This window comes from Rhinolophus sinicus, chromosome 3, assembly GCF_057876585.1.
Source record: "Rhinolophus sinicus isolate RSI-liver-muscle chromosome 3, RSI-T2T, whole genome shotgun sequence".
Classification (NCBI taxonomy): domain Eukaryota; kingdom Metazoa; phylum Chordata; class Mammalia; order Chiroptera; family Rhinolophidae; genus Rhinolophus; species Rhinolophus sinicus.
Genome location: NC_142503.1, coordinates 109,071,256 through 109,090,161, shown reverse-complemented (window position 1 = coordinate 109,090,161; position 18,906 = coordinate 109,071,256). Strand labels below are relative to the sequence as shown.

At 34.6% G+C, this 18,906-nt stretch overlaps 1 protein-coding gene across 4 annotated transcripts in view; it reads right to left on the bottom strand.

Annotated features, from left to right (window-relative positions):
- Positions 1 to 18,906, bottom strand: part of MDGA2 (MAM domain containing glycosylphosphatidylinositol anchor 2) — a 797,923-nt gene that overhangs the window by 98,261 nt on the left and 680,756 nt on the right. For all 4 annotated transcript variants that reach the window (XM_074328195.2, XM_088796863.1, XM_074328196.2 and 1 more), the window contains one exon: positions 6,885 to 7,154. In XM_074328195.2, coding sequence (XP_074184296.2) covers positions 6,885 to 7,154 — 270 coding nt within the window. The remainder of the gene's footprint in view (positions 1 to 6,884; positions 7,155 to 18,906) is intronic.

The window sequence follows — 18,906 nt, the reverse complement described above, 5'->3', positions numbered from 1 at the left end:
CTATGTATCCCATACCTAAGCAATACTGCTGGAGAATCAAATCATTGAAATATCTAGCAACTGTTTAATTAGAAACCTAACTGCTAATTCTTATATGGACCAGAAAGGAAGCAGAAACAGTATCCGCATCCCCCTTACATATACAAGAGTATTTATGAGCCAGTATATGGAATAACCAAATAACCTACTTATTTACGAAGGCCTATGTTTTTATACACCTCCAAACCTTTCCCCTTCCTTTTTCTGGGAATCCATGAAGGACTTTTCACATGTAACCCAAAAGCCAGTCACTTCATCTCCCCTACCCTTCTTTTCTTATTCCATCAAAAGGAACAGGCAACACACCTTTCCCTCGATGTTGTATACAGGGTGGGAAAATTTTACGTGAATCTGAATTATGTCACTGAACAAGGGTGTGAAAGAAATACCAATATACAAAATTTGAAAGAGTATGTCGAAAAAAGGGAAAAATCCCACGAACAACGTAATATTAAAAATTCAATATATTTTTGTTCAGTCTTATAAGATCTGATACTGAAGGAGTTCTCTTTTTTCTTCTTATACTACAAATATATCTGTGTAGATGGATAACTTGTCATGAAATTCTCATGAAACACTTTGTATTGGTGTCTTTCTATTCATGACTTTGTAAGCCTGCTTCCCATGTTCTCCCTGGTCACAGAAAATATTCTCACTACAGCTTCTAAAGAATTAGAAGAAAACTTAATCTAGGGAATAAAAAAACAAAACACAGTTCTTTTTAGGCTTAAGGAAGAATGGACGCTTGATCTCTCCCAGACAAAAACAAGGCATTTTTAAGGCGCTTCTGTTGTTAGTGTTCGCTATTTATCAGACACCATGCCAATCATCTTGCATACTTTATGTTTTGTAATATTCACAGTCCTTGCACGATAAGAATATTCTTATCATTTTAATTTACAAAAAAATGAAAGTAAAGATTAAAGGTCTTTATTTTTTTATTAAAGTGTATTGGGGTGACAATTGTTAGTAAAGTTACACAGGTTTCAGGTACAATTCTGTAATACATCATCTATAGATCACCTACGGTGATCAAGACATGGAAACAACCAAAGTGCCCTTCGATAGATGATTGGATAAAGAAGATGTGGTACATATACACAATGGAATACTATTCTGCCATGAGAAATAATGAAATAGTGCCATTTACGACAACATGGATGGAACTTGAGATTATTATGCTAAGCGAAATAAGTCAGACAGAAAAAGTCGAGAATCATATGATTTCACTGATATGTGGGATATACAACTGAAAGATTAAAGATCTTAAACAACTTGCCTTATAGTAAGCAACTATTGAGTATCAAACCTGCTTTCCGAAGTCCTTTTTATTCTAACATCCAACATGTTTGGATATGACTCACAGCAAATTGTGCCTTGGTAAAGGGGTACATGGGACTGAATGAAATCCAGGCTCTATTCTTCTTGCTACCACCTGTGCTCTGGTAGAGGACATACCAGATCTGCTTCAAGAATGGAAAACTTTTCTCCTAATTCGCACACAAATACTGGGCAGGCTGGTGGATTTCCTAATATGATGCTACTTCCACTAACCTGAAAAGGATTCCGACTCTGCCCATTGTGAGTACCCTGTTTCCCTGAAAATAAGACCTAGCCAGACATTCAGCTCTAATGCATCTTTTGGAGCAAAATTTAATGTAAGACCCGGTCTTATTTGACTATAACATAAGACCAGGTCCTATGTAATATAATATAATATAGGACCGGGTCTTATGTAATATAGTATAAGACTGTGTCTTATATTAAGTTTTGCTCCAAAAGATGCATTATATTATGTAAGACCGGGTATTATATTATATTATACCTGGTCTTTATTATATATTATATTATATTATATTATATTATATTATATTATATTATATTATATTATACTATATTATATTACATTATATTATACCTGGTCTTATATTATAGTAAAATAAGACTGGGTCTTATATTAATTTTTGCTCCAAAAGATGCATTAGAGCTGATGGTCTGGCTAGGTCTTATTTTCAGGGAAGCACGATACTGAAACTTAACTTATAATTTACCCCTGGGACTCAACCAGAATTGCCATATTATATATTATCTGAAAGTGTTATCAACTCAGGAGTTTATAAAGATAAGGATTGACTAAATGTCTATAATGAGAATTCCATGTAGTTTACTAAGATTTTAACTCGGACGTAATGAATATATAAGATGAAAATAAATGTATCCAGTCTTCTCTAAAGGCATACATTTCCTAAAAGCATAACAGTTTCAAAATATCCAAAAGCGTTGTGATCGCTTAAAAGAGCACTGGTGTGTGCATGGAGGGAGAACAGCTGGGTGACCTGACCCAGTGGCTCAGCCTGGGAGAACTGAATGTGCAATGGTGTACTTACAGACCACATTAGCTTCTTGGCATCGCTGCTACTGCACATGTGGGCAGTCCATTGATGAATATGAATGTGCTGAATATCATTCAGGCAGGGAGCAAGAGGTGTTCAAGTGAGTTGGAGAGGAGCCCAGAAGGTATGCTGTTTATCTTCTAGGAACATTTATTTTCTCCAAAACATATAACTTGAATTAATAAAGTGGATTTAGGTGTGAATAAAGAAAACTCGTTATTGAAACTGAATCATTGGGACTCTCAAAGAATAAGGCAAAGATCTGTGAAGATGACTCTTAGCATAAGAAAAGCTTAGAGCACAAATAATGGTTCTTGTCGTATGCTAAGAAGCACTGGCCTGAATCTGACTGCAAAGCAGGTATCTGCCTGCAGTTATATCCTGAGGCTTCTAGTAACTATCGTTTAATAGTCCTTTAGAAATAGACAAAATTCATTAAAGTAATGAAAGAAGGTATCTGAAGTAATGGGAAATTATAGGACTTTGGTCACATTCTCTGGTCTGAAACCCAAAGAGAATTAATAAAAAGAAAACGTCTACTGACTTTCTCAGTTTAGGGCTTTGTCACAAAATCTTCCTTGAGGAAAGACTTGCGGATAAGGTTGCAGGCAATCATCTGTGGAATCTCTCTCCTGAGCATTTAAGGTCTGGTTTCTGGCATGCCTTTGGAACAAGTTTTGCACTGTTCTCATCCATTAATCATCCCTTCAGGATGATGGACAGAGGCCAGGTGCTTAAATAGATACTTGAATGTTCAGGAGATGGCTTTGATTCCACAGAACTGAAAAGTCCCGATTATTTCACAGATTGGTTTTATTACCACCCAATATCTACTGAAAAATCCAACTGTTTGAAAAGTGCTAAACAGACCCTTAGAAAATAATAGAAATACGAAGCATGTCATATTCATATACATATGTGTCCATTTCTACATTTGGGTTTCTTCGTTTTATTCTTATCTGCTGTCAGTGAATATTATGAAGGTTCTATTCTCTCAGGGGAAACTATTTATGATTTCAGTCTGTTACCCTCTTATCCTCTATAAACTGGATCTAACACCTGCCCAAAATAATATGAGGAAGTTATGAGAAATAGTTTTGGAATCCTATGGCCTACCTTGTTATGTTGATATCTCTGTCTTCCCTTTATTCTACCCAGCTATGACAGTCTTGTTTACAAAATGGTAACTATCTGAAACCTAATTCATATTTTTCTGATTTAATTTGTATAAATGACTTTTGTTACCAATATGTTAGAACATTCTATATTTTTAATATAACAGTCAGTATCTCTTAAGGGAAGGGGTATAATTGAGAAAAAATGATAGTGGTTAGACTGTGAAGATAACCAGTTTAGTGTCACCATCTAACGGAAAGTAATTTAGAGGTTAGAGGAGGAGAAAGGAACAAAAGATCCTTGCAGAACAATCAATTTTTAAAAATTATCTTGAATATATTAACACAGTATGGATAAGAAAAATTATATACATGATAGCATTAAATAGAACAAATGCCATTCATATTATGAAATACCTCCTAGTTCCAACCCTACCTTAGTTATCAAATATCATTCATTTATTCAATAATACATCTATCCGTAATATTGTGTGTATCAGTAGCTCTATCCATTTTTATGACTGAGTAAAATTCCATTTCATGAGTAGATCACAAATTGTTTATCCATTCAGCTGCTGATGGATATTTAGATTCTTGTTTCAAAATTCTTTTTATTGACATTCAGTTGAACTTCAAGCTTTTCTACTTTGATTCTTAAAGAGGACTATTAAAGAAAACTAGAAGTCCCTGGGACAATATTAGTTAAATGGTGATCTAACTGCTCATTTTTATCCTTACGAATCCTTAAAAGAGAATATGTTCTATTTTTCTATAGGGTAATTTAAATGATATGATGTACTTTTATTACTATATCTTGTCCCACATCAATAAGAATCCTTCAAAGGCAATTTTTTTTTACCCATTGATACAATTAGAGCACCTTCTTTCTTTAATCCCCCCCAAAACAACTATCCCATAAATTATACTACATCCCTTTCTTCAAACTTTTGGGGCTTATATACATTTGAATTTTCTTTGGTGACTTTGTTTTCTAACTTCAGGCTGGTTTAGATCATGCTGACTCTGCAAGATGTTCATTTGTTATCTATTATGTGATTCAAATCCTATTTTTTAACTAGCGTACAATCTGAGACCAGGAGGAAATCTAGCTCCATTTTCCTATGTCAACATGGGGTGCAGTAAGTAGATTTTGATCGCCCCAGAAAGGAATAAATCTGATATGGATTGTGCTGTAGAAGGAGACAAAAATAGCCCCATGTATTAATTTGTTTCCAGTGTGTACTTTTACTTTTCAGTCTTCAGCTCAACCTCATTGTTTCATGATCTTCACATAAAATTTAAAATCGTTTTGAAGAAAAGAAAAGGAGGTTTCCCTGGAGGAGGGCACCAGGGACCTACGAGGAAGAACTGACTTGTCTGGTTTCAGGGCTAGGGCTGGAAGGGCAGCCTCATCACAGATAGAAGTGCTGGCAAAATCCATTATTCCTTTGCTGATCCTTCCTCCAAGCCAGCTTACAGACTCAGGCAGGCACAATATTGAGTCTCCATCAACCTGGCTAACACCGTTCACCCTGTCCTGGTGATTCCCTGAAACTCTACCCCACCCTACTTGCAGGCCCACCCAAGAGGCTTCCAGTTGCTTTTCCATACGAATGGCATGCCTTGACTCATGCTGTGGGCTTTCTTAAAATCTCTCAAAGGTTCAAAAACACCAAACAAGTAGCATTTGGTCTTGGCATAGTCTGTACCTCTTGCTAAGCAGCCCAAAGGCTAGCACTGTTGACTGCTAGCCTCAGTTCACAGCTTAGTCTCTCCCAGGCACCTCCAAGTACAACACAAGTGGCAACCATCTGCAGATCACTTTGTAACTCATATCAAGTAGCCTCAGGCAGGGCAAAGACAGTAGCTAACCTTGGCTTGCACCAGAGCCCCAACCAAGAGTCCCCAGAACCAACACCACAGAAACATGGATGCAGAAAACATTTTGATGCTTGCCAGATGGAAAGGAGATTGAGAGGATGGGTGAAAAAGGGGAAGAGATTAAAAAGTACAAACTGGTAGTTACAAAATAGTCATGAGGATGTAAAGCATAGCATAAGGAATACAGTTAATAATATTGTAATAACTATATATGGTGTCAGATAGGTACTAGATTTATTGGTGTGATCACTTCATAAGTTATACAAATATCTCAGTGTATGCTATGTTGCACAATTAAAAATAATACAATATTGTATATCCACTGTAATTGAAAAATGGAAAAAAAATATTTAAAAGGAAAGAATACCTGAATAGATTGAAAACCACTTAAGAAACTGAATCAGTAGTTAAAATCTCCTCTTCACCACGTCACCAGCCACCTCTGCCATAAGAATAGATTCTGGTGGCTTTATAGGTGACTTCAATCAAATATTCAGGGAATAGCTAATGTCAATCTTACAAAACTGTTACAGAATTTGTACTACATATGTATTACTTATTTTGTACAGTTGAAGACATTTCTTTGGCAACAATAAACATCTGAAATATCGTAGAGGTTAGCCCTATAGGGTGGGAGGCAGAGAGTCATGTGATCAAGCTGGTACACATAGCATAGTTTGACTGTCCTGATAGTATTTTCTTAGTCTAGTTGGTAGACAGATGGTTGTTTGTTTTACTACTTTTTATATTTTTTATACATCTGAAATATTTCTTAAATTATTTTTAAAAAGCATAAAAAGGAGTATGTCCTTTTAATGTATGTCTAAACCCTAGCTAAAAAAGAACAGATTTACTTTAGTATATAAATTATAAAAAATAATTTAAATACCTAAGATTTAATAGATTTGATGCTTCTTTTAATATATTAAAAATAACATGAAAAAGTATTGAACTTGTCTTTAATTATGATACAACTCCACTGCTTTCCCTTTGAATATCTGAGAACCTGTGTTAAGCCAAGGACAAAATGAAGATTCACCATTTATTAAGGGGTAATAAATAAGTAAGAAAAAAATTAAAAGACAGCACTCTTTCTGTTATTAAGACAATCACAGCAGGTGTCAGTCATAAGGAATATTAGACTTGCAGAAGAAAATATGTATTAATACTTGAAATTTGATCTAAATAAAACTAGTCCAGATTTGTTACTTTACTATTGAAACACTCAAAATAACCGACCTCATCTGCACATCTACTTGAGTTCACATAAACTTCTAAACTACTAAAATAGACTTGCCTTGAAAATAAATGGGCAGCGCTCTAACTAGAGCAGTCAAGCTGCTCATAATATGATATGCTCCATCGATTTGCAAAATACTTTCATTCTCATATTAGCATAAGTCTAAAATACCTTGATCTAAAAAACACATATTTAGCAAAATATTTGGAATCTTACCTGTAACAAGAAAGCTGCATCTCCCGGCTCCAGCTTCATTTATGATGCTACAGTTATAAACCCCATAATTTTCATTGGAAAGACTCTTCACCGGGTATTCCGTGTACTCTTGAGAGTCAAACTGACCTGTCCGTAGTAATTTGTTGCCCAAGCGCCACTCATAGGTCAATACCCGTATTGGATAGGCTCTCAGAACCCGGCAGCTCATAGTGATACTTCGTTCTTGTCCTTGTCGGATTTCAAGGAATGCTGGTTCCACAGCAGGAGGATCTGTAGAAAAGAGATGTGAAAACAAAGACAGAGTATGTAGGTTACAATAAGCCAAAATAGTCAGGTGGGTAAGTGATAAGAGAGGACATTACAAGTAGGGGGATTAGTATCTACAGAGAAAGGTAAGGAGAACACAGAGAAAGGTGGAGGGGTGGGGCAGGGAGGGTGTGGAGCACAAAAGGTTCATGAGGGATTGGGAGGAAATAAAGATGGAAAGAAAAGTCAGAGATGCTATTCAAAGATCGTTGAATGTCATGATATGAAATTTGGATTTTGTCCTGTTGGTACTAAGGGTCTTTCAAAAATTTTTAAATGAAGGCTTCATATGATTAAACCAATCTTTTAATAAGAATATTGAGACAGATAAGAGGAGCATGAACCTCAAAGGGAAGAGTCTAGTTACAGAGAAAATGGCAACATCATTGGTGAAGACCTGAACTAAGACAACATCGGTGGGACCACAAATGATGCCTGAGACAATGAGGTGGATACCACTGGTGTGAGCAATGGAGCTGGAGGGATGGTTTGGGGAATGGTGGGCATGTTGAATTTGTGCACCTATTAGTCACACAGTAGAAATGCCTAGTAGGCAAGTGTTTCTTCATTTCCAAACATATGGGTTATATTTTATCTCTCTCTTTTGATCTTTTGCTTAATGGAAGCAAGGTCAGAGAAATAGTCCATAGGTTTTCAATCTTCTGTAATTTGTTGAAACTATTTTTTGTAGCCCAACATATGATTGATTATTGTTTTGTGTGTGCATGCTTCAAAGAAGGAACAGTCTGCAGTTTGGGGTTGTGATGTAGATCTATTGGGTCAAGCCAGATAGCTGAGTTGTCCAAATCATCTAGATAGTTGTCTTTTTTTTTTTTTCTTCTTTCCCTACTTGTTTTACTTAGATTAATTTAGAAGACTGTTAAACTTTTTTAGAAGGGGAGTAGTTTTCAAAAAAAATTCTTGTAGTTCTGTCCCTTTTTTGCTTTACATATTTTCAGGCTATGCTATTAAGTACACACAAACTTAAAATTGCTTTATGTTATTGATAAATGGAGGGTTTTATCATTATAAAATAAACTCCTCTATTTCTATTAATGCTTTATTTAAAACTATTTTGTCTCACATTGATATAGTAACTCTGGAATTAACTTAGCTATTATTTGGCAGTTATGTCTTTTCCATCCTTTTATGTTTTCAGTATCCTTATATTTCACAAACATCTTTTTAAAACAGCATGTAGTTATACTTTATTTTTTTCAATAAAGTCTGATGATATTTTTATTTTACTCAGAGCATTTAGCACTTTATTCACCTACATTTATTATAACTACTGGTATGTTTGAGTACAAATGTACCTTCTTATTTTGTACTTTCTATGTTTTTGTGTTCTTTTCTTACTTTGTCTTCATTTAGACTAATGGATTACATCATTATTCCAATCTTTTTCCTGTTGCTAATTGGGAAATCAACTACTCTGTTTCTATCATTTTATTAGTTATCCTAAAGTATGAAACATGAATACTTAAGTTGTTCGAAAACATCAGTTAATACCACTACCACCCACATGAACAAAGTAAGATTCTTAGAACCATTTGATCCTTTTACTCCCATTCCAACATTTGTTACTGAGCCATGAATTTTAATTCTCTTGTTTTATTAAAACCTATTGGACATTATTGCAATTTGATACCTGCAGTTTCTTTAAGACTTATCCAGATATATGCTAACTTATTCGTCCTTAATTCCTTCTTTGGGGAAGGTTATAGACCTTCCATATCTGCGATCACTTTCCTTTTGTCTAAAGTACATCATTTAGAATTATCTTTACAGATGATGTATTACAGAATTGTACACTTGAAACCTATGTAATTTTGCTAACCATTATCACCCCAATAAACTTTAATAAAAATAATTATCTTTTTTTATTTTATAGTTTTTTAAAAAGTTTATTGGGATGACAATTGTTAGTAAAGTTACATAGATTTCAGGTGTACAATTCTGTATTATATCATCTATAAATCCCATTGTGTGTTCACCACCCAGAGTCAATTCTCCTTCCATCACCATATATTTGATCCCTTTTACCCTCATCTACCACCCCCTTCCCCCCTTACCCTTTGGTAATCACTAAACTATTGTCTGTGTCTATGAGTTTTTGTTTCTCATTTGTTTGTCTTGTTCTTTTGTTGTTTTTTTGGTTTATATACTACATATCAGTGAAATCATATGGTTCTATGCTTTTTCTGTCCGACTTATTTTGCTTAGCATTATATTCTCAAGATCCATCCACGTTGTCACAAATGGTCCTATTTCATCTTTTCTTACCGCCGAATAGTATTCCATTGTGTATATATACCACAACTTCTTCATCCATTCATCTATCGAAGGACATTTTGGTTGTTTCCATATCTTGGCCACCATAAACAAAGCTGCAATGAACATTGGAGCACACGTGTCTTTATGTATAGATGTTTTCAGATTTTTTGGGTAGATACCCAGGAGAGGGTTTGCTGGGTCATATGGTAATTCTATTTGTAATTTTTTGAGGAACCTCTACACTGCCTTCCATAGCGGCTGCACCAGTCTGCATTCCCACCAACAGTGTATGAGGGTTCCTTTTTCTCCACAGCCTCTCCAACACTTGTTACTATTTGTCTTGTTGATGATAGCCATTCTGACTGGGGTGAGGTGATAGCTCATTGTGGTTTTTATTTGCATTTCTCTAATGATTAGTGATGAGCATTTTTTCATATGTCTATTTGCCATTTGTATGTCCACTTTGGAGAAATGTCTCTTCAGGTCCTCTGCCCATTTTTCAATTGGGTTGTTTGTTTTTTAGTTGTTGAGTTTCATGAGTTCCTTGTATATTTTGGATATTAGCCCCTTATTGGAGGCACTGTTTGCAAAAAATCTTCTCCCATTCAGTTGGTTGTCTCTTTATTTTGTCGTTGGTTTCTTTTGCTGTGCAGAAGCTTTTAAGTTTGATATAGTCCCATTCATTTATTTTAGTTTTTAATTCCCTTGCCTTTGGAGTCAAATTCATAAAATGCTCTTTGAACCCAAGGTCAAAGTACCTATGTTTTCTTCTATGCAGTTTATTGTTTCAGGTCTTATGCTTAAGTCTTTGATCCATTTTGAATTAATTTTGGTACATGCTGACAGATAGCAGTCTAGTTTCATTCTTTTTCACATGGCTTTCCAATTCTCCCAGCACCATTTATTGAAGAGGCTGTCTTTTCTCCATTGTATGTTTTTTGCTTCTTTGTCAAAAATTATCCTTCCATATTTATGTGTTTCTTTTTTTTTTCTGAGTTGTCAATTCTATTCCATTGGTCTATGTGTCTGTTTTTCTGCCAATACCATGCTGTTTTGATTATTGTTGCCCTGTAGTACATGCTAAAGTCAGACAGTGTGATACTTCTGAACTATCTAATCTTAATTTTCTAAAAAAAAAATATTTTAACTTCATTCTTAAAATATATTTTCCTTATGCATAGGATTATAGGTTAGCAGTTACTATATTCCAGCACATCAGGATATTATTCCACTGTCTTCTGAAGACCATTATTTCTGTAGATTAATAAGCTCAAAGTCTCATATTTTGAAGTGCATTGTCCTTTTTTAACTCTCGCTACTTTTAAATAAAATGTTTATAATGTTTTCAGGTATGGAGTTTTATTTTACTTATAGTTTAGGATTTTCTGGGCTTCTTAAATCTATTGATTTATGTTTAGTATCTTTCATCTAAGAGATTTTTTGAAAACTCTCATCATTAGCTCTTCAAATAACACCTTTGTTCTTTTCAGTCTTTCCTCATTTGAAGAGTTTTTTTCATTGTTTTCCATGTCTTTGAACTGCTCTTCCAAAATTTATATTTCTTGGTTCTTCTGCATCGCATTATGAATAAATTCTTCTGAGCTAAATCAATTCATTAATTCTTTCTTCAGCTTTGCTTAACATGCTAAACTCATTCATAGTGTTTTTAATGTCATTTTCATTTATAAATGTTTTGGGTAGTTATTTTGTCTACCTGTTATGTCACTATTTTTACACTTTCCCATTACTTGAAAATGTAGTAAGGCTTGTCTTTTAATTCTTTAACCAAAGGAGTTTTTTTATACTGTCTGGTATAATGGTTTAGAGGGTGTTCTCTCAGAGTGCCTTGTTTCTGTATATTCTATGTTAATTTTAATTTTGTGGAACTTGTTGTTATTTAAAAAAAAATATTTATGGGGATATTTTGATGCCTAAGCTGATAGTTTCTTCCTCCAGAATGATTTATATCGACAGGTACCTATTGGCATCAATGTCTAGGATCTCATTAATCAAAGTTCTTGGCTTGAGAGTTGTTTTACTCATCTATGTGACATGAATTTGGGTTAAAAATCCACATAAAGATCGAGCTTGTGCTTAGAAGTTTAAGTATGGCTTCCCACATCACCCCCCACCCTACTCACTTCAAAGGTACGTTTCTTTGCACTTGTTGGGGAGTAGGACAGAGGAGGCTAGTTTTGCTTCTGCTTTATTACCTTGTAGACATAGTCCTTTAAGTTCCCACTTCTTGGGGAAGGATTTGCAGTTCTGCACCCTTTGCCTAAAGATGCCATCAAAACTTAAACTCAAATTTGTCTGTCAGCAAATGCCCTCAAGGCAAAAGTAGCCTCATTGGACTGCTTTTGTGTGAATTTGGCATGGTATTTTTAAAATAAACACTTTAACACTTTGGATAATGTTTTTAGGACATTTCCAAGCATTTTCAGTTGTTTGCATTGGAAAAGGTTTTACACAATATTTTGTCCATAATCACATGCCTCTGATAGCCAAGTAGAAATATGGATCTCAATCTCAGAACGGAGGGTTGACAGCAGGTTACAGTTCTGGGTTATAGGTTTTGGCATGTAAAGGTAAGGTTAAATAGTAATAATCAGGAATTACAACTATTTGTTTAAGAATATTGTTTATGATTAGAAAATACACTTCTTTCTATTGATTCTACTTTCAAAATATATTAGGAGTTTATACATGTCTCTCAATCTCCACTACCACTACTATTACTTCTCCTAAGGACTACTACAAACGTCCTGAAATAGCCTCCTAACAGGCCAATGTGCTTCCTCTTTGACCATCTCCCATTCTTCTGAGATTAGCCAAATGTTCTTTCATAAGAGAAGTCAGCTGTTGTTATTCTGTTTAGGATGCTTTACTGACTCATCCATGCTTGTTAAATAGGCCTGCGAGGTTCTGCAACTTCTAGCTTTGCCATATTCTCAACCATTTTCATCTCAATCATTATGTTTCAAAAACACAGGTTTCCTCCTGTTCCTGCAAAACAACTCCTTTCTGGCCCTTTGATTTTGTTCTTTCTTCTTAAGATGTTCTTTCCTTTACTTTTTCCATGGCTGTCTGAGTCTCATCTTTTAGATTTTACATCTTTGGAAAGCCTATCCTTTAGTATCAGTTAGTAAAGTATCTTTCCTACTGTTAATTTTTAGTTGTCATTGTATTTATTTTCTGCAGAGCACCGCCATTTGTTCATATCTTATTTGTGTAAGCTCTATTGTAAAGGGACTTAAAACTCCCCAGAGTTTTTGTCAACAGAGTCATTGTTGTATCCTCTGTATCCATCAAGTACCTACATATTAGTTAGTGCCTGTCATGTGGGGTCTTAGCTCCTGCTCCCCGCACAAGAATGCAGACTATAGTGAGGCCAAAAAGGAACACCAACGGAGTAATGAATGGGGGGTTCATACCACTATATTCTTGCTGGCGGGTGGGTTACAGACACAGGAAGCAGGATCCTTACAATGCGCAATCCGCCGTCTGCTTCTCTGCCTGCCAACCAACCCCTTGCTAACTGTAACCTGTGCTTGTTAGCTCAGTCACGGCAGTTATATCAGTGGCCAATGGCTAAATGGTTACAGCAGATGGCCAATTAGTTACAGATGATGGCCATCTACTACCCGAGCCAGCACCTTTCTGAGAGTCTGGAAACTACTCTCTGGGCCTCTGTCCCCACCAATCATTACTGATTGAACAAATGAATGCATGAATGAGTAAATAAATGAATGATGTAAAAGAGTAAAGATGTCCACAATATCTTCAATATTCCTCGCATTAAGACCTGGGTTCTATGTCTACTCTGTTATGTCTAGATGGGCTCTGTGATTACTTTGACCAATAGAATATAGCAAAAATGATGCTGTGTCAATTTGTGGGCCCCTGCCAAAAAGACCTGCAGTTTCACTTCCTAGCTCTTGAAATACTGTGGGAATCCTGACATGTGTTGTACAAGTAAGTCCCACTATCCTGCTAAAGAGACCAGGTGAAGAGGCCCTGAGATTATATAGAGAAGGAAAGGGCAGAGCTAAACCCAGCCTTCAGCTGTCTCCACTAAGGTTCCAGGCATGTGAAGACATAGATCTTTCAGACCAGACCAGCCACATGCAAAGTAACTCTAAGTAATCCAGATAATACTACAATCCACACGAAGTAGAATAGCCCGCTTAAGCTCTGCTTAAATTCTTGACTCACCAGAGATTAGATAATAAGATATAATAAAATGTGATCCTTTTGAGCTTCTAGCTATATTGAAGTAGTTTATTACATAACAGCCTTCAAAATTCAGCAGTTTGATATTGTAAGTGAGGCCTCAGTAGACTGAGGCAAAAGGACAAGGGGAGAGGGCAATTGAGGGGACACAGTTTAAGTGACAGACCAAGGGATCCAAGTTAGTTCTGGAAATAAATAATTAAAAAGAATTAATGGAGGAAGACAGTCAATGGAATGAAATACAAGCACAGCTTGAAAACTTGAAAAACAAGTATACTGAGATCAATGGAGTCAGGGGAGCCAGAGTCAATAAATAGAATATTGTTGAAATTTAATATATATTCTTATGAATTTCTATTTAAGTGGCAAAATTTATAAATGTGACTAATTGCACCTAACATGGAACTATCCTAAAATGCATGTTTACTTTTTCTATGAATGATTTTCAGTGTGAATTCTTTGAATGTGTCTAACCTATTAGATTACTTCAAATAATGGAGTTTTTAGACCCTTACTATATATGAAAGGGTGATTCATGCAAACCTACAAGATTCAGCCCACTCAATTATTAATGGTCTCTAAAGACATCTGATAGTGTTGTGTTAAAATTCTTCAAACACAGTGTGTTTTCATATAATTCAATAGAATCTAAGTTAGAAAGCATCCCTCAACAAAAGTAATTATTGCTGATATTTAAAAGACTGCCCAAATTATTTAGATTCCAGGGTAGTTTCTTAACCTCAAAAAAGCTAGAGAATGTGAAACTATGCACACTCATTAAAATCCAATAAAGTGTGCCCATGGATAACTTCTCCTGTGATATTAATGAGCTCAGCATTTCATTCTTTGGGACACCCATTGAGAAGGTTAGACCTTTGCAATTTTGATAAATGTTGTACTGTGAAGACTCGGAATATGATGAAAGAAAGCTACAGGTGTCAAAAAAGTTAGAGTTCACTATTCGGTAAAATCCGGTTTTCATGGTGTAAGAGTTATTCATACGCTTTATTATGAAATATTTAATTTTAAGAAACTGAAATTTTAAAAATGTGACAAAAGGTTCACTTAGAAGTGAAAAACTTAAAAGTAGGATTGTTACCATGACTAATGTGGCAGTGAACATAGGGGAACATATATCTTTACAGGTAAAAGTTTTCAGAGATTTTTGGGTAGATACCCAGAAGAGGAATTGCTTGGTTGTACGGTAATTCCATTCTTAATTTTTTGAGGAAACTCCATAATGTTTTTCATAGTGGCTGTATCAATTTACATTCCCACCAACAGTATACAAGGGTTCCTTTTACTCCACAGCCTCTTCACCACTTGTTATTATTTGTCTTGTCAATGATAGCCATTCTAACAGGTGTGAGGTGGTATCTCATTGTGGTTTTGATTTGTATTCCCTAAGAGCTAGTGATGTTGAGCATGTTTTCATATATCTGTTGGCCATTTGTACATCTTCTTGGGAGGAGTATCTGTTCAAGTCCACTGCCCATTTTTAATTGGATTATTTGTTTTTTTCTTGTTGACTTGTATGAGTTCTTTATATATTTTGCTTATTAGCCCCTTATCGGAGCTGTTGTTTGCAAATTTCTTCTTCCACTTGGTTGGTTGCCTCTTTGTTTTGGTTGATGGTTTCTTTTGCTTTGCAGAAGCTTTTTAGCTTTTTAGTTTAATACAGTCCCATTAATTTATTTTCACTTTTACTTCCCTTGCCTTTGAGGACAATATATGTAAACAATCAAAGTGTCCCTTGATAGACAATTGAATAAAGAAGATGTGGTACATATATACAATGGAATATTACTCAGCCATTTGTGACAACATGGACGGATCTTGAGATTATTATGCTAAGTGAAATAAGCCAGTCAGAAAAATTCGAGAACCATATGATTTCACTCATGTGGTATATAAAACTGAAAGCAACAAACGTAACAAAACAACAAACAAACAAAAACTCATAGACACAGACAACGGTTTAGTGGTTACCAGATGGTAAGGGGTGGAGACAGTAGAAGACGGAAAAAGGAGTCAAATATATAGTGATGGAAGGAGAACTGACTCTGGATGGTGAACACACATGCAATACATAGATGATGCATTCTAGAAAAGTACTTGTACACTTGAAACCTATATAATTTTACTAATCAATGTCTCCCCAATAAATTTAATAAAAAAATAAAAATACAAAAATAAAGTTAGCTTTTCTCTGGAAAATAAGAGTAGGATTGCTTAGGATAAATAAATAGATACCTGTGTATCTTTTGTTGAATTAAACAGAGTGATTCTAAAAATAATACCATTATATTATATACTGAATGTATTCACTTACATTAAAAATCTCTGGTTCAAAAGTTTGTCAAACAATATTCCTACATGTATACTGAAGGATGATGGTGATAATAATTATTATATTTTTGATACGGACTATTTACTAAGTGTTAAATATTGCATTAAGATAGTTTATCTTTTTGTAATAGCAACTCTTTTTATAGAAGAAGACATTGAGGCACAGAGAAGTTAAGCAAAGTCACCCAGCTAAAAAGTATCAGAATAGGATTCAAACAAGGCCATCTGTTTCCAGTAATGTATTTTCTTAATAACATTCTTTCCAATTAGAAATAATACCAATGATTCATGATTTAGCTCTCTCCCTCAAATATAATTTTTAAAAATCTTGCCTTATTTGTTATTGAAAATTATCAATTAAAATAGATGTTGGCCTGTTCACATCATTATTTAGAATTCACAAACTTGAGTACATTAAAAATAGAAATCATGTTTTGTGAAAAGCATAAAAGTACTGCAACAAAGCCGCTAGGTTAAAGGAAAATGTTGTTAATGATGGATTTCAAACCAGATTCAAATTGAAGTTTACATAGCAATGTTCTTCATGCAAATGAATGTATGTATCCCCCATATATTAATATATACAGTAAGTCCATGTAGAATATTAGCTGCCTGGATGTAAAGTGTAACCTTTTATACTTATTAAGAATTGTGATTGGAATGAAGTCATTAAAGAAAAAGTGCTCAAAATTAATTCTGATTTTAGCATTTCCTGTTCTTGTACCTGCTGATTCCAGATGTCTGACAAGTGTTCCAGATGGAAGGACGAAGAGATGGCTCTAATGTTTAAATCCATATACAAATGTCTCATTTATTTGAAAGAGTAATGCATGAAAACACCAGATTATAGAGACATTTGTACTAATGTTTATTTCTTACTAAGTGTATCCGAGACAAACACATGAGTTCTTTTAACATTGTGTATGAATATAATTTTTCTCTATTTCTTAAAAATCAATTGTCAAATTCTGATGAGCACCAGAACTTTAAGCAAAGCAATACCAATCATTTAAGAGATACTAAAGATGTTTAAATAAATACAAAAAAATCTTCAAACTAATATTAAAGAATATTAATATAACCCATTTTTAACTCTTTGCGGCAGTATGAGGTTATGGATGTTAAATAGGCATAGGTCTATCTTCAGTTTATTTATAGTTAAAAGAGAAGAATGCTCGCCTGTTTGGAGATCTTCAGAGAAGTATGATCATAATTATTTAAGCCTTAGAGGATATACTGCTAAACACATACACATTAGGGTCATTTCTTCTCAAGCCATTTCTTCTCAATTCAAATGCCTGCCCAATAAAACACTCATCAGTTTTTTGCTGTTCTCTGTGCAAAGAGATGTAGAGAAATTGTGCTCTTCATGATAATAATAGTAAAAAAATCCATCACTTAGATGAGAAAATCCAGAAGTTGGCGTGTTAACAAATTATATTCTTGCATTGTTCAATAAAAATAATGAAATTACTACTTTTAGTGTATAACAATCTTACTTTCTGTCTCTGTCTCTTTTTCTGTGTGTATGTGTCTTTCTTTCAAGTCTGTTCATTGGTCTTGTAATTATATCAATCTTAGTGGTAAGAAAAATAAAATTCCAAAAAAAAATGAATGTGAATAACCTGTTTATTACCACCAATGAACACTAAACATACTGTATTTTGCCGTGTATAATATGCTCCCATTTATAATGCATACCAACGTTTTTGGCCCAAACTTTCGGGGTAAAAAATCTTTCATTTTAATTTTTTAATTCAAATATTTATTTGTTTACATTTAGGTACTTGTTTTTTGTATTATAAAGGAATTTTAGCATTTACTTTTTAACATATTACGGTATAAGAAATTTTATGTACCAGTAACAAATTTACGATATTTATGCATCACAGAAGGCCAAAAATTCTTTGTCATTGCAAGTTCATAGTAAGTTCAACAAAACAATTATCATATTCCAGTGTATTATTTTGCATACAGATATAGTCATTGATTTCTAGAGATACACTTTTAACTCATAAGCTTAGATTAAACAATTATAAACATTATATAGATACAGAATTATTACTACTCATGTATAATGTGCATCCTTATTTTTTCCTAACAAATTTGGGGGAAAAAGTGCACATTATACACAGCAAAATGCGGTATTTGAACCCAGGCTACTTTACCTTCAAAATGTTAGCTGTTTAAACTTTACCGTGTGATTTTTTTCTAAGCATTGCCTAGGTCTGACAAGTTTGCGAACTTGTTGCAATGATGTTGCCATCCTTTTTTGATATCAGAGGGATTATTCATTATGCATTTGTACCAACTGAACAAACAGCTAACAAACTGTACTATTTGAAAGTGCTGAAAGGCTGCACGAAAAAGACAACTTGAACTTTTCACCCACAGTTCACGGCTCTTGCATCACAACAATGCACTAGATCACACGGCACTGTCTGTGAGGAAATTTTTAGCCAGTAAACAAATAACTGTATTGGAACACCCTCCCTACTCACCTGATCTGACCCCCAGCGATTTCTTTCTTCACCCAAAGATAAAGGAAATATTGAAAGAAAGACGTTTTGGTGACATTCAGAACATCAAGGGTAATATGACAACAGCTCTGATGGCCATTCCAGAATAAAGAGTTCCAAAATTGCTTGGAGGTGTGGACTAGGCTCTGGCATCAGTGCACAGCTTCCCAATGGGAGTACTTCCAAGGTGACTATAGTGATATTCAGCAACGAGGAATGTAGCACTTTTTCTGGGGTGAGTTCATGAACGTAACTGGCAGACCTCATATGTTACTACTTGAATATAGGTTCAAAAGAGTAGTATTTTATTTGTATCAATCAAGAACATAAATATTTAG